Below are 16,589 nucleotides of genomic sequence, written 5' to 3' on the forward strand. Positions count from 1 at the left end.
TTCATATGAATTTAGGTTTTGTTTGGGATGACTTTTTTGCTGCTTTTTAAAGCAGCATTTTAATACAAAAATTAAAGTGTTTAGGCTTCATTTGGGACATTTTTCATATTGCTTTTTAAAATGGCTTTCTAGTTAAAAAATTTCAAATTCAAGAAATTTTTGTACTAGAAAGTTGTTTTAGAAAGCAAGAAAAAAGTCGTCCCAAACGAAATCTTATACTAGAAAATTGTTTTAAGAAGCAAAAAAAAATCTGTTCCAAATAAAGCCTTAGGGGCTGTTTGGTATCGGATTTATCGTGGGATTTAAGTCGGATTTATGCTAAATCCAGCCAAACGGTTTTTGTGCGCGAGTTAAATCCCGGGATTCCGTAAATCCTGGATTTACGGATTTACGGCTTAAATACCGGATTTACTAAATCCCTCGGTTCGGTGGATTTAACGGGATTTAACATTAGAAGCGCGCGAAAGGGAGAAAGTTAACTTCACAACCAGCGAGCTCCTGTTCTTGCTTCCGATCAAAATGTTGTAACTTCCGATCCGATAAGAAGGGAAAGTCGTCGAAGGAGCGAAGTCGAACAGCCACGAAGGAACCATGTTGTAACTTCCGATCCGATAAGAAGGGAAAGTCGTCGAAGGAGCGAAGTCGAACAGCCATGAAGGAACAGAAGTAGCGACGCGCGCAATCTGTACACCTCATGCGAATCAACGAAGTCGAAAGGAGTGAAGTCGAACAGCCATGAAGGAACCGAAGTAGCGACGCGCGCAATCTCTACACCTGCGAATCAACGAAGCCGAACAGCAACGACGTGTCAACAAAGAGACTACATCCTTAATGTTGTTAATAAGAGATAATGGAATCACAAGAAGTTTTCATTTGAGAACAATATTTTTCATATTAGTGAGAGTGATAAAAATATATGCTTAAGTTGTCATATTAAGGTTTTTTGGCATAGTACCCACTATAGAAGGAATGTGTGAGTTAAGTATCAGGGAAAATGTAATAGTCCAAACTTTTAAGTATAGAAATATTGCTCGCTTTTGCATAATAATGTCGTAGTTTTATCCTATTGATATAACTTTACACCAGGTCATCTATCCTAATATTGCTCCCGCTCGTGCACACTTAACTTTAGAGTGTCTTAATGAAATTTCAAACATTACACTAAAAAGTATCTCGATGTTTAAGATTTTAGCTTCTTTTCACTTAAGCGGTTTCATAATTTTTCCCACTTAAATAATTGATGTCTTTATTAGTATCATTATCCCATAATCACCCACGAGTTAGATAAGATTTTAGAGGTAACCTTTATAAGTTCAAATTATGAGTCTCATAAGGTTCAAACAAGTGACTAACATGGCATCTCATTTTGACACTTAGATCACATTTTTCGGCTCGTAGTGCTTTGGTACCTTTATGTAATAACTCAAACATTTAACTATCGATATATTATTTGTTTTGGCCTAATGACATCAAAGTTTTGTCTCATTTGTGTAACTTTTCAAGAGGTTGTCTAGTTGGTATAACTTCCAAGGAGATTGCCCATATCAAGATTGTTCCTGTCTGAGCACGTTAAACTTTGAAGTTACTTAATGAAATTCTAACCAGTCAATATTTAGGTTGTCTTGGTGGTGATGAACAGGCTGGCCAAAGGCCGGGTACCGAGTTCGAATCCCTTGGCAATTCGTGACAGCCTTAAGTGTCGGTCCATGCAAATGGTGTGGGTTGCATGCTAGGTCGACCGGATCATCTCCTAACGGGGATGATCTGCTTTTTAATTTAATATTTAATAATTAATTATTATTTTTATCTAAGGGGTTTAACCAGAAACGTGATAAGATATATGAAATGTGAAGTCATACATCGCTCACATTGATATGTTAGTTGAGAATTTTGAGGTTATATATTTAAAATTTATATATGTGATTTACTTAATAACTTAAACGTTAAGAAAAAAAAAATCATATTGCAAACATTTTTAAACAACGTACTGACTTCTATATGACAGAGAGGCGTGGCTAGCACATTCACGGCTCTGATCTGAACCCAATACGGAAGTAGAAAAAAGATCGACTCTTAGCCGTTGGATCATCAGCCAGTTGTTTCCAGTATTAGGGCTAGGGTTTTGTGAAAATTCTATTAATAGCAGCGGCTGAACAATCCCTTCAACCTCAGCTGCGTTCTCGCCGCACTAGAACCTTTATCGGTTTCGCAATTAGAAGGTAACGATCGATCTTCGCACTGTAAGCTTGTCTTTCTGTTCATGAATTGAAAGCTTCGATCTCTTTATTTGATCCCTGCTCTAGGTTCTTGCAGTGGTCTAGGGTTTTTGCGACTAATAATAAAAAAAAATGGGTTTTTGAGTCCTTATTGTATCCCTTTCTCGCACGGTGCACCCCGGGCTGTTCCGAAACCCCATGACGAAGGTAGCCCCAATGCTCGTGCAAGAGCTATCGTCCGTTCTGTGTTGCAGTTCTGATCGTTGTTAATTTGACAGATCTGTGTCAAAGCAACGGCTAAATTTTTTGTATTTGTTTAAAATTCTTATTTTTCATAGTTCTTCACTCTCCTCACGTTTTACAGTAGGATCTCCACACCTGATGGGACAATCATTTCATGATTAAGAGAAAGAAAATTATTTCTACGCCTTGTTGTCTGTTATGTCGATTTACAGTATGAACTGATCCTTCATTTTTCTATATATATAGCAAGGCTGGTAAATATGTTTTTATATACCCTCCTTGATCTATGCAATGGACTATGTTGGCGATGATTAAAAATTACCCGCGCTTCTGAAGCATAATCGCTGATGTATACTGCAAATCAATGGTTGAATTTCTTAATATGAGCCAGCTTATATTTAAAAAGTAGTTTTTTGTTAATTTATTATCACATGAGAGTTTATGTTGAATGATTGTGTTTTTGTTTTTCTGTTTTTTGAGTTCTTAAGAACATATGGCAATGAAGATAGTATATTCAGCTAAAAATGTCAGTTCTGCTTCTGAAAATTTATGAAAGAGAGCTGATAGTAAACTGAGCCTTTGTTTTAGTATTTTTCTTATTGTTTCTCTTCCGAAGTATACTTTTTTTTCTTCTTTCCTTTGACTTGTTCAGGAGTGCCCTTTTTTTTTTATCAAGCTGCAGTAGCCAATGATGTTTTGTCCAAAATTTTGAGGTGTTGCAAGTCCAAGACCCTGTTTATCAGGGAGAACCTCCTTGGACTGCTATATTCAAATGACATTATTGGACCTTTCTGAGGCATTTCCTAATATATTTCTTGAGTTGTTTTTCCTATTTGTTTTCTTTCTGTTATTTCTGTCAATGGTTTTACAGTATTTTGATCTCTAAGAAAATGCTGAAGCCGATTATGTTTCCTAATTTTTGAGGTGTTGGAAGTTCAAGGCTCTATATTGGAGTCTTTTTGTAGCTGTATATATAGAGTAAGGCTTTGTTTGAGATGGCTGTTTTGTTGCTTCTTAAAGCAGTTTTTAATTAGAAAAATTATAAATTTTATATTAGAAAGCTTCTTTAAGAAGCAACTAGAAAGTCTGTCTCAAATGAAGCTATGCTTTTGAGTTTGACATGATTATTAGCCCTTTCTAGTTCTTACAAACAATTCTCAATTTATAATCAAGCAGCAACTGATGATGTGCTGTCCAAATTTATGAGGTGTAGAAAGTTCAAGACCCTGTTTATCAGGGAGAACCTCCTTGGACTACTGCATCCAAATGATATTATTGGACTTTCCTGAGGCGTTGCTTATATCTAAAATAGATTTCCTTCAATTTAATTCAGTAGATTGAGCTATTGTCATGATCTAATTAGTACATAAACAAGACTACAACAACAACATCAAGCCTTTATCCTATTACATAGGGTTGGCTACATGAATTCTTTTTCGCCATTGTGTCGAGTTAAAAGTCAAATTCTCATTTAAATCTAATAAATAAAGATCATTTCTAATATTTTCTAACCAATTTTTTTAGGGCTACCTCTACCTTTTTTTACATAAGTCAAATCTAATACATAACTTTTCTTCTAAGTGGGCCTCTTTTTAATGTTACAAAACCATTTGAAGGTCTTTGTTTAATGTGCCAATATTATTATTTAGTTGCAAGTTGTCAGGGACGTGAGATCCAATATCGCCTATATCCTAATATCTAATTTTTGCTCGTACTCTTTACATTCCAAAAAATAAAACTCTGTTATACTTTCTGAGAATTTTTTTTTTGGAGAATTTTGGAGCAAAAGCCCATGTATTAAAAACTCTCTCAACCAATAGGCCAAAGAGAGTTGTGTTTAATGTGCCAATATTATTATTTAGTTGCAAGTTGTCAGGGACGTGAGATCCAATGTCGCCTATATCCTAATATCTAATTTTTGCTCGTACTCTTTACATTCCAAAAAATAAAACTCTGTTATACTTTCTGAGAATTTTTTTTTTTTGGAGAATTTTGGAGCAAAAGCCCATGTATTAAAAACTTTCTGAGGATAACTAAACATGATTATGCAACTGTAAATTTTTCTATTTGACCTGTTCTGTTTGTTCTTGAGCCTGAAAATTGCATCTTTGCATTGTTGTGTTCATGTGTACATGTCATTAAAGCTTCATATATATTTTTTTCAATTGGAAGTTATATTCAAGCTTTTTTCTTGGCAGTTCTATTTAAGTTTTCCTTTTTCTTCCTAGAAGTTCAATTGGCATTGATGTGAAGCAATCCTCTTGCTTTGCATGAATCAGCGGTTTATTAATCTGTTTTTTCGTGTCCTTCACCGAGTTTGATTGAGTAAAAATGGCACGAAATGTCCTAAATGCTGCATCTATTTCAAATTTTATGATATGAAAGTATTCTATGGACTGTTTTCTGATTTTTTCCTTGTATAAAGCAGATATTTGCTTAAAGATTGGGAAATTCTTTCCTACTACATATTGAAGAGAGAGATGCTATTCTTCTCTTATTTCAAAGAACTAGTTGGGAAGGAAGTCACAGTTGAGCTGAAGAATGACTTAGCAATCAGAGGCATTCTCCATTCAGTCGATCAATATCTGAACATAAAGTTAGAAAATACTCGGGTTGTGGACCAAGAGAAGTACCCTCATATGCTTTCTGTTAGAAATTGTTTCATCAGAGGATCTGTAGTTAGATATGTTCAGCTGCCGCCTGATGGAGTTGACATTGATATTCTTCATGATGCTACAAGGAGAGAAGCACGAGGGGCTTAAGCTGATGTAATTAATAATCTATTGTAATTTTTCCAACCACTGTCTTATTTTGGCCGGTTTATCAATCATCGGTAGATTTTAGTCTGTTGTTAACTTGTTGTAATTCCAGCATCTCAAAGTAAAGGAGCAAATCAAATTTTGTAACTAATCCAGATATAGTGGAAACATCTCATCTGGGCCAGGCCCTGTGGTTTTTCCCTTTTTGGATTTTCCACGTAAAAAAGTTTCTGGTGCTTCTCTCTTAATTATCTGTTGGTGTGCTGGATATATGTATATTATTAAGACGTTATATTTTTCACTCTACCGCCGCGTATATTCTAGTCCGCAACATAGCTGATCTTGGTTTTGGCATTTGGTACCCTTCACGGACCTAAACTCTACTGGCGTCTTCGATTCTCAATCGATTTGCATTCTTGAGGAGATGGAGAAGCGCAAATCTCGGTTCTGACATTCGGTACCCTTCACATATACTAAACATCTAGCGGCTTCTCAGTTTCACAATCGATCTGCATTCCAGAGGAGATGGTGAAGCATTGGGAAAATCATTCGTCTGAAGTGAAATAAACTTCAGCAGCTATAAATTTCCCTAAGATTCTACAAATCTTATTTAAATATATTCCAAAATTATTAGAAGCTGATAGAACAAAGACTGAAGTTTGTCTGAAGTGAAATCAACATATTTTAGATTCAATCTACCAGCTTCTTGATGTCATTTTAGATTTCAGTCATATTTGAAGCTTCTACTTCCATAAGGAAAAAACAATAAGGGGTACGAATTATTTTTTTTTTTTTTTCATTTTACGACCTTTTAATCATAATTAGGACTTTGTCCCTATGTTGCAACTGATACATTATAGTGAAATTATCTTGATTGGGCACGAATCTCGATGCAAAACCCAACCCGAAAACTTCAAAAATTAAATTCGGAAGCACCCAAACTCCGATTTCAATGAACTCACAATCAAACTGAGCGTCTCAGAAATACAAACCCAACGACACCAAATTCAACCCAATCCGAGCACAAATGGTTCCAAATCAAGGACCCAAAGCGTTGTTGGAAGGTTCAAACAACAATTTGAGTTACCAACAGTCTCCGATTTTAACGAGCTTATACTCGAATCGACCGGCTCGACAAGAAAAATCCAACGAGCCCAAGATCGCCAAATTCTGACATCACTAAGGCCTTCAAATGTCTAACGAACGGTGCTTGATCGTAGGATTCAATATCGGCCGTCCATTCGTCCATTCCCTATTCGCCCCTAATCTCACGACTATTTACGAGCTATTTCACTCCAAAAAAAAACTATAAATATAGCCCTCATTCTTCACAAAGGGGACTCAAGTGAATAGAGAGAGGAAGAAGAGAAGAAGAAGAAGAGAAAAGAGAAAGGGAGAATCATCTCCTCCTCGACCACCGTTGGAGCTCTTCCCACCGCTGGAACTTAGCCTGAATATTTTTTAAATTCAATGTAATTTATTTAGCAATACTTATCAATTTTTTATTAGTTCTTTTAAACTAATTATTGAAACTTAAAAAAAATTATTAAAATTATTTACTTAGTTTATAAATATTTAATATAATTATTTTCTGCTTGTCTAACAAAAAATTTCGTCCCTTGAAAATATTTCGTCGGGAATCTATTAGAAATCGAAAATATTTCGTCGGGAATCTGTTAGAAATCTGTCTGAACGTTCGACGTAAAGAAAAATTCTACTTGCAATCCCGTTAGTAATTTACATTTTTCATGTAGTATTTTATCAAGTTATTTGAGTTGGATTTTACTTTGATACATATTCTTTTTTAAAATAATTAATAGAATTTTTTTTTTAAACTCATCTTCATTTTTTTAACTACTTTTTTTTTTTCTTTAATGCAAAAATCTATACTAAATGTTTCAACACCTGACTTATTGTTTCAAGTCGAGGAAATTCAGTAGCAATCTTAGTTTTTGTAAGAAAACATAGCTTAGTTGCTTTTAACGGTATTGCTGATGTAATTGAAACAGTTGGGTTATATCATGCGTTGTGTTATGTTGCCCTGTCAATAGTATGATTATGTTGCTCATTAGTAGTTAAAAAGGGATCTTTTCTTAATGTTTTTTTTTTCAAGTTTTGGCAATCAATAGATGTTACTGTCATTCTGGAGATTTTGATTTGTATAACTGGAAGTTTGAGATGAAAAAACTACTACCCAATTTATTCTATGAGGCCATTTCAAACGAATGGTTGTAGAAACAGAATGAATATATGGTTTATAATAATTCGGTAGGATGGCTTAGTTTGTGTAAAGAGAGTTAGGAGCAAAAATCTAATCTCTCTCTCTCTCTCTCTCTCTTCAGTTTTAATTTTCTTACCCCACATTGCCAAATTTTTATTAACAGCCAAGAGCTCTTAGAAAATTTAACTTCATCTTAGAATCAGTAGAAACTAGAAAGCAAAAAGAGAGGAGACTAGGAAATATTTTAAACCTTCTTAGTTATTGTATTTTGCTCTAGGGGGATGATGAGATGAGTAAACTCCAAGATAATGATGCAAGTAAGAAAGTTAAAGCAATGGAAAAATAAAGAACATCGGGATTTAATATCAAAAATTTTAAAATATGAAAAAAATTATATAGTGACACAAAATCAAGAATTTCACTATGAAAATTGAGAGAAATACGCACAGATCTCTCTTCACACATCATTTTCAATGTCTAACTATTCAGAAAATACAATAGAAAGTAAGCTATAACCCCCAAGGGAGAAAAATGATTGTTTAGTCTGTTTCGTAGTGTTAGGATGCTCATGAACATAACAGCAAAGCGCTCAGGTACACAGCGCCGTGGCATTATACATAAAATAATTTTAGTACAAAACACCCAAATTCATGCAAGGGGTAAACCTCCCGCACCTCGTAGTGCACACGACAAATTTTAAGATTCAAGATAACAAAATAATCAAATTGATCAACACAATCAGATTCCACGCATAACAGCCTTGCCATACCAACTCCTCTAATCGTCTCACTATGATAATCAAGGTTTGAACATCTATGCTTACTATCTCTAGCACTTTCAATTTACTGATAAGAAAGTTCTTGAGCAGTTTTTGGCTTCTATTTTACCCTTATAATTGTGAGATCCTTTCAGCTGTTTTATTTGCCTAGTCATTTTATTAGATGCTTGCTAATGTATAAATATGCACAAAAAGGAGGAGCCTAATTGATAGCTTCGTAAACTCTGGATTGTGCTACATATTATGTTGTCATTGATAAAGCTAGTAAAATCTTAACCAAACTTTATGAAAGCATCTTATTTATAAAGAAAAATCTTAACCAAACACATTATGTATGTATTTCAGTCCATGTGCATGAAACCTACTGCTAACGAAGAATCCACTTCTCTACCTCGGTGAGTGGGAACTACAACCAAATAAATTTATTCTCCAAAGAGATTGTATAAGTCAGAATGCCAATGAAATTCAAAGTCAGATCCTACCAAACACATTGCATTCTTTGAGTCGACCATCACATTTATAAACATCAATATTGGATTAAAGATCTGTTCTATATCACCTTTAAGGAGTAGGTCCTCGAGTGATTCTCGCACCTTCTACTTGGCGTTCATCATCTCTTTTGTCGAGTTCAATAAGATATTTATTACCAACTTTGAGAGCACCTAGAAGTCTCTCAATAGCTCGCAATCATTCTTGAAATTGAGACAAGAGGCAAGTTTTTGTGAATTTTCATTGTCAAAATTTGAAGGGAGATGTTAGATGCGAAAGATTAGGAGCTGGCTATCACTCAAGCAACTCTTATTCAAGACTTGAGAAGGGCCATTCAAGTACATATTTACTTTATAACCACCCTTTACTTTACAACCACCCAAAAATTTGATAGAGTTATTAAAACTCGCTAAGAAAAATTTCTCTGGCACTTTTTGTCCTATAGAGAAGTAGTCACCAAGTATGATCGTCTGTGATCGTAGAGCAACAACAAGAGTCACCCAAGAGTATATAGGACATATAAGAGGTTGTACTTTCCATAGTTTCATCCTTGTAATTATAAAGGAACGCTACCAGCAAGACCACAGAGGATTGCGGGTCTACCCACCATATAGATGGATGAGGCAATGCCAACAACTCACCAACATCAAGAGGAAAAGTTATAGCTAGCACACTTGTATCTGAGCCCCTTTTTAAATATTAAGGATTGTGTTGGTGGAAGTCATACTGAATAAGGACTTCTTTGAGCACACTTTTCATAAATTCATCCCTATCACCAGAGGACATAACTAACGAGATCATTAAGGAGTGCGGACCCACCCACAACACGAGTGGAGAATGTAGTACTTATAACTCGTCAACATCGAGAGGAAAGATTGCACATGTATACTCGGAGATTTTTATCAATGGAGAGAGAAATGTGACCAAGTTCTTCAACTACACATTTCTAGGGAGGATATGATGGAATAAAAAAGGTTTATATCCCACTACTAACTTCTTTAACATATCATAAAAATGATAGAGATTTTGAGCATTTTAAAATTTTTGAAAGGCTTGAGAAGAAATATTTAATATATACAAAAAATGGTTTTTTTAATAGATATATACACTATATTTCAAAGTCCGTTAAATGGAATATAGAGATTTTGATATTTATCACTAAAAGTTTTGAGAAAAAAAAAATATTTTTCCCCGATCAAATCAATTTTTGATTTTTTTTATAAATTTTTTTATCAAATCAATTTTTGATGATGCATCATCACTATGGATAATTTAGGCTATTACAAAAAATATGATGGGCATAGTTGAGTAAGGACAAACTAGTTGGATTTAGACAATCTTGACATAAATTAGGAAGAATAAGGGGAGAAAAGTTTTAGAACCTAGATAAAAGCTCCAAATGACTTAATGTGAATGTGAGGAATAGAATAAGTAAACAAAGCTTGGAAAATAAAAAGATAATAAAAACTCAAACATGACCACACCTAAGTTCAAGAAGTTGCAACCGAATAAACCCCAAAGAAAAATAAACATTTCTTCAAATATGATTTGTATTCCAAAAGATATACTTACAACCTAAACTTTTACAACTATGAACATTAAAGATAATATGAAAAGACATATGAATACAAAGTTTTATATAAGAACATGAAAAGTCATCTAAATAAATCTTTATGGCCAACCAAAAAAATACATGAATCATAGAATATGAAACATTAATCTCTTTAACTTTCATTTCCTTAAATTAAAGGCCAAAATTAGGAGTCTTTATAGAGAGCTATTTCAATTTCACTCCAAATATTCATAGTAACGCTAGTTATGTTCCCCACCTCTATGGCCATCCAAGGTTTCATGAAACAAAAAGATTGTCCTTGATGTGGCCGGCCCATACAAGAATACATGATAAGCATTAAAATTTTTATGCAATGTCTCAATAAGTTATTCAAGCATGCAAACAACTATTTTCTTTTTTTCCATGTTAACACAAATATAGGAAATGAAAGAAAAATAATGATCACATGAAAATAAATATGAAACTTGAACAAAAAATTGCCTTGATCAGGCATATATTGGAAACTTCCGAAATTAAATTCAGGACTACTTAAAAAAGTAGGAAATATTAGGACATTCTAATCATACAATATTTGTAAAGGTGACTATCTGTATAAACCTTCTAATATCTTTCATTCTTTCTTATCTTTCTTTAATCTCGCATTCTTGTGTTGCATCAAATGGGCTATTTACCCAATCTTTGGTCAACCCTCAATTAGATCATTATAATAGATTTCTTAGATCAGCATACATTTTAGTAAAAAATTATGAATTTAACAAAGGGCAAGGAAATAAAAGTCTACTATTTAACAAAGCATCAATTTCAATATAATGAAAAGGAACATCATTTCCTAAATACAGAACCCAAAGTTACATGCTGTGTTTGCGTCTTTTCCATGCAAAATGGACAACGACATCATGATTCACAGGATGCAAAGGAAACGATATCAAAGAACCATAGAGATGGAGGGATCCAGTAAATGTTTGCCACTATAGTATATTAACAGCATAAAATTCTTTCATGTGATCCACTTCTAATAACCGAGAATGAAAACAATCTATTCCAAGCAAAGTATTCACTTCTTAAGGCAAAAGAAATCAGAGAACCATTAAAAGTATTACCAATTCAAAACATATATGATAGCTCACCATCTGTACTACTCTTCAAAGTTCAGGGAATTGCAGGTGGAGACCAGACTATCTTGTTCATCTTCCATACTAAAATGAGATTTATTTTCAATCAACTGAGCCACCCTCTTAGCACATCCGGAGTCCCTTGGGCTCTCAGCCATGCTCCTGAATGTTCTAATCCTTGGAAGCTTAGTAGCGATCTTCATGATTGATGGAGGAGAGCTCGCAATCAACAACGGCTCACCATTTTCCTGTCTCTCTTTCTCAGCTTCTGATCCATTTGATGATTCTCCCAGAGACAAGGGGCGCTTGTCTGGCTCTGGTAAAGACCACTTCCTCCGTTTGTTTTCAGGTTCCTCGCTATGAGCACTAGCAAGACTAAAACGGCTTGCAACAATCCTCACTTTAGCTTTCTTCAATGACTTTTTGCAGGAGATTGGATTCTGTTTCTCCTGGAAAAGTTCCTTGGGCTTGAGGCTTCCTGAGATGAAATCCTCTCTTTTGACTCCTCTCATAGCACTGACTGTTGCAATCCCCTTCCTTAAATCGGATATAGCTGAAATGGATGGTTTTCGAGATCTAGGACTGACACTCAAGCTCTGCCTCTTCTTTCTTTCTTTAAGTTCTTGAAGCTTACTGGGTAAACGAGATCGAGAATTCAAAGCAATCTCCGAAGGGCCAAGGCTTTCGCCTCTTCGCCTGTAACCAGATCTCGAAGCATCCTTCTTCCATCCATGGATTTCTTTGGCCGTGGTTAGAAATGGCCGAGCTTTTGGTGGGGTATTTTCTTCTTTGATACCTTCAAGTTTCTGGAAGCATGACTTTCCAACGCTACCATGAATCTCCAATGGCCCAAGGCTGAAACCTCTCCGCCGCAGTCTGGCCGGAGATCCTTCCATCTTTTTCGAAGCCGGCAGCGGCTTTTGCTCCATGAACTTTGCCGGCACGATCCTCCCACGCCGTGCAGTGGCGATCTTTAAATCTCTTTCGGCCTTTTTGGTGCGTAGAGATTCCAGTTTCAGAGAAAGCCGCCGGATTTCTTTCTCGAGTTCTTCAATCTCGGCATCGACGTTGTCGTCGTTGGGAATTTCTCCGAAATTCTGCTTGCAAGGCTTCTTTGATGATTTCTCTACGCCCGGATCAAGATTAGGCCAATTTGAGATGTTAAGGGAGATCGGTTGCAGGGGAAGACTTGCTTTTGCTCCGGCAGGATCGTCATCGTCAAACGCGGCGTTGTCCCAAATCTTCAGATTGGGGACGTCGACTGAGAAACTCATTGATTTGGAGATTAGAATGCGATTTTTTGAGATTTTGGGAAGAAATATGTTTTCTTTTGTATTTCGCTGTCGTTAGGAAGAGAGGTTTGATTTTTGTAATTCAAAATTTTTACCGTTGGAACTGGAAGCAAAAGTAGACGTTGGAAATGGTTGAATCTTGACCGTGGGATGAAAAACGGCCCCACGAAGACGCTCCGATGATATTTAACGGATGATGTTATCTTAATTATATTTTGGACCCAAAAAATTTTTAATTGTACCTTCCGACTGTTGATGATTAGTTTACTTCATAATCGTTTAAAATTTTTAATGAAATTTTAATTATTGAAAAAATATTTTATATAAATTAAATGACATAAAATTTTGACAATGTGTAATCTGATCTACATAAACATTTATAAAATATGTTTATGTATAATTATTCATGAAATAAATTGCATGATGTTATTAGATTGATCTTTTTGACCGTTTAATATTTATTGGTTCATTATTTTTTTCTTTTATAAATGTTAGTGCCGCAAGACACTAGTGCAGACGCCGAGTGTCGTCCGGAGACCAACCATAATGCGCCACATCATCTTATGCTCGGTATCGCGACTCGGTATTACTTGATTCCGCTGACGCGGTGTATTCTAACTAGTTTTTGGATGGTGTTCTATATCCGATCTTCACACATAATAATTTCTCCACAACCACAGCCCCTACAAAGCATTGGAAAAAATGTTGATAGAGAAGTGCTTGAAAATTTTTATTTAGAAGTGTACATATTAAGATTTTGTTTGGGAAAATTTTTTATTATTTTATTTTTAGATCACAATCATAATTTCTATTAAATCATTAAATTTTTTGATATTTTTATAATTTTTTGTGCTGGAAATTTTTTTTTATAATATTAAAAAAATAAATCTTTTAAAAAATACAGTAACTTTCTAAAATAATTTTTTTTAAAAAAAAATCATAAAAAATTGTCCGAAAGAAGCTCAAGTCAATCATAAGAAAAATTTCCCACGTAGCAAAAAAGTTTTACTTTTTTAACACAAAAATTTTATTACTTTGTGCTGAAAAATTATTTCAAAAAAAAAAAAAAAATGCGCTCTTAACAAAATCAGGTAACCTTTTGGAGGAGAATATGCTTTGTTTGTGGGCAAATTATTGCGTCCGGTGTCGTCATATCACCAAAATGTAGCGGAACCCAGTGTATTTGAGTGACGCGTCATCGGATTGGATATCCGGACATCCGGTGACCAGACACAATAATTCGTCTTGTTTGTAAGAGTAGGAAGCCACATATCAAAGTAACTTAAGATATAAAGGCCTTTCCGATATATGTAACAGAGTATTACCAATTATCACTTTTCAGATATTCTAAATTTACTTAAAAAATAAAAAATGACAAACAGTATAGTGTAAATCCTATAAAAGCTTTTTAAAATTATTAAATTTATTTTCATATTAATATTATGTATAAAAAATTATATTGGTTGCATCCTGGAATATTCGTAGCGATAGAGAAATATAATGTTTAATGTGTTAAGTTTGTACGGAAATACATCACACAATCAGATAAAAGAGAGGGTAGTGTTCAAAAATACATTATAGTTTTTACGTGGAAACCCCTGAAAAGAGGTAAAAATCATGGAGTATGATCCAATTTTTGAATGATTTTTGCAGTCAATTACAAATGAGGCCCTTCCTTGTAAAGAAGGCATTGGCTTGATGTAGCAAATATACATCATATAAAGTGAATTACATGGTGGGAATTAAAAGAATCCATATTGACATATTTGTTTGGTCAGCATGACCATAGTCGACGGGCGACGGAAGTCGAAAAGATCGAAGTCGGGTTATGGTGATCAAAAGGATCGTATTCGATGGGTGACGGAGGTCAAAAAGACAGTTGTCTACCAACGGAAGTTAGAAGGACCATAATATGGTGATAGAGGTAGGAAGGACCGTAGTCGGCAGACGACAATGGTCAGAAAGACAATTGCATGGTGATGGAGACGGAGGTCGGAAGGATCGTAGTATGGCGATGAACTTCGAAAGGACCATAGTCAGTAGGCGATTGTGGTCAGAAAGACCATTTTCTAGCGACGGAGGTCAGAAGAACCGTAGTGTGATGACGGAGTTAGGAAGGACCGTATTCGACAGAGGTAGGAAGAACCGTAGTCGGCGGGCAACAATGGTCAAAAAAACTGTTGACTGATGACGAGGTCGGAAGGATAATAGTCTGGCGACCAAGGTCGGAAGGATCGTAGTCGACGGGAGATAGTTATTAGAAAGACTGTTGTCTGGCGACGAAGGTCGGAAGGATCGTAGTCGAGCGAAGACAGTGGTCCAAAAGATCATTATTAGATGATGGGGGTCGAAAAGACCATAGTTGCTAGCGAAAGTGTTTAGAAATGTCATTGTCTAGCGATGGAGGTCAGTAGGACCATAATCGGCGGGCGACAGCGGTCAAAAACATCGTTGTTTGGTGACGAATGTCAGAAGAACTGTAGTCAGCGAGCAACAGTGATTAGAAAGACCGTTGTCTGGAGACAGAGCTTAAAAAGACCATAATCAATGGGCGACAGTTGTTAGAAAGACCATTGTCTGGTGATGGAGATATGAAGGATCGTAGTTGGCCGGTGACAATGGTCATAAAGATCATTATCTAGCGACTGAGGTCAGAACGACCATATTCAGCGGGCAACCGTGGTAAGAAATACCATTGTCTGGCGATGGAGGTCAGAATGACTATAGTTAGCGGGCGGTAGTTGTAAAAAAGATAGTTTTCTGGCAATGGAGGTCAGAAGAACTATAGTTTGGTGAAGGTGATCGAAAGAATCGCAATCGACAGGGGACTATTGTCGGGGGGGAGGAGTTCGATGATAATCAATGTTCGGGAGTAAGTTTAATGATAGTTGGTGACTGGGTGAAAGCTCAACGTTACCAGGCTGGGTATGAGTTTAATAATAATTGGAAGCCGAGCAAAAATTAAGCAATGGTTGGTGGCTAGGTGTAAATGCAGCAATAGTTGGCGGCCGAGCAGAAGTCCGACGTCATTCAGTGGCTGAGTGAAAGTCCGGCTACGATCGATGGTCTGACAATGGTCGAGGAGGACTTTGGCGGTAAGAAAACTCTAGTTTATCTCTCTTCCTTGCTTCCCCATCTTGCTTCTTCTTTCAATAACAAATGAGGGAACTATTTATAATTTTTTTAGAGTGACATTATCAGTAAATATGAAGGAGATCAAGGATGTGCTGGGAGTGTTTTAAATAGATGGCCGATATTAACTCCTTTGTTCATGGACAATTTATTAAGTATTTTGATTGCCTTAATGATGTCAACATTTGACAATTTTGGACTCGTTAAATTCTTCTTGTCAAGCCTCTCGATTCGATTATAAGCATGTCATGTTTGAAAACTTTTTGGTCATCCAATTTATGAATTGAACATTCAAAATACGCTTCAGATCTTTGATTTAAACCTATTTGGACTCAAATTGAAACGAATTTAGTATCGTTAGGTTTATATTTTCGAGACTTTCACTTTGACTATAAATTTGCAGAAATCAAAGTTCAGATAGTCCCAAAATTAAGTTGAAAGTTTCCAACTTAATTTTGACTCGAGATTTGTGCCTGGTCAAGATAAATTTTTTATGATTCAACACTAATATATTACTATCAAAATTTGTTTGAAATCCAAACTTTGGATTAATGTAAAATAAATAAAGATAATTTTTTATGTAAAATTTTAAAAAAATGATGGTAATTGACTGCTGAAAGCATGGCTTTAAAAACCAGACCGGACCGTCCGGTTCGACCGGTTTAACCGCGAACCGGCCGGCCGGCCGGTTCCGGTTTTCTTCAAAACCGGTATAGCATAGAACCGACTCGAAATCGTGTGAACTGGCGGTCGAACCGCCAAACCGTAAAACCG

The 16,589-nt window shown here is 35.5% G+C and overlaps 2 protein-coding genes and 5 non-coding genes across 7 annotated transcripts; 6 read left to right on the plus strand and 1 right to left on the minus strand.

Moving 5' to 3' along the window:
- The first annotated feature begins 2,102 nt into the window (after positions 1 to 2,102).
- On the plus strand, positions 2,103 to 7,266 carry LOC110107052 (sm-like protein LSM2). Its single transcript, XM_028696154.1, has 3 exons — positions 2,103 to 2,219; positions 4,888 to 5,239; positions 7,103 to 7,266. The coding sequence occupies exon 2, from the start codon at positions 4,940 to 4,942 to the stop codon at positions 5,219 to 5,221; it is 282 nt and encodes a 93-aa protein (XP_028551987.1). The 5' UTR covers positions 2,103 to 2,219; positions 4,888 to 4,939; the 3' UTR covers positions 5,222 to 5,239; positions 7,103 to 7,266.
- Positions 2,381 to 2,521, plus strand: LOC114579976. Its single transcript, XR_003701261.1, has one exon. It is a non-coding gene; the product is annotated as a small nucleolar RNA snoR134 (small nucleolar RNA).
- Positions 2,762 to 2,849, plus strand: LOC114579975. Its single transcript, XR_003701260.1, has one exon. It is a non-coding gene; the product is annotated as a small nucleolar RNA U36a (small nucleolar RNA).
- On the plus strand, positions 2,951 to 3,041 carry LOC114579969. Its single transcript, XR_003701254.1, has one exon. It is a non-coding gene; the product is annotated as a small nucleolar RNA Z223 (small nucleolar RNA).
- LOC114579971 lies at positions 3,144 to 3,257 on the plus strand. The gene has a single exon (XR_003701256.1). It is a non-coding gene; the product is annotated as a small nucleolar RNA Z278 (small nucleolar RNA).
- LOC114579970 lies at positions 3,638 to 3,751 on the plus strand. The gene has a single exon (XR_003701255.1). It is a non-coding gene; the product is annotated as a small nucleolar RNA Z278 (small nucleolar RNA).
- Positions 7,267 to 11,414: 4,148 nt separating the features above from the next.
- Positions 11,415 to 12,665, minus strand: LOC110107015. Its single transcript, XM_020837144.2, has one exon. The coding sequence runs from the start codon at positions 12,663 to 12,665 to the stop codon at positions 11,415 to 11,417; it is 1,251 nt and encodes a 416-aa protein (XP_020692803.2).
- Between the last annotated feature and the right edge of the window lie 3,924 nt (positions 12,666 to 16,589).

This window comes from Dendrobium catenatum, unplaced genomic scaffold (assembly GCF_001605985.2).
Source record: "Dendrobium catenatum unplaced genomic scaffold, ASM160598v2 fragScaff_scaffold_716, whole genome shotgun sequence".
NCBI lineage: Eukaryota > Viridiplantae > Streptophyta > Magnoliopsida > Asparagales > Orchidaceae > Dendrobium > Dendrobium catenatum.

Bases quoted from the DNA above. Each gene is read 5' to 3' on its own strand.
- LOC110107015 (XM_020837144.2), bottom strand. From the start codon at position 12,665: ATGAGTTTCTCAGTCGACGTCCCCAATCTGAAGATTTGGGACAACGCC.
- LOC110107052 (XM_028696154.1), top strand. From the start codon at position 4,940: ATGCTATTCTTCTCTTATTTCAAAGAACTAGTTGGGAAGGAAGTCACA.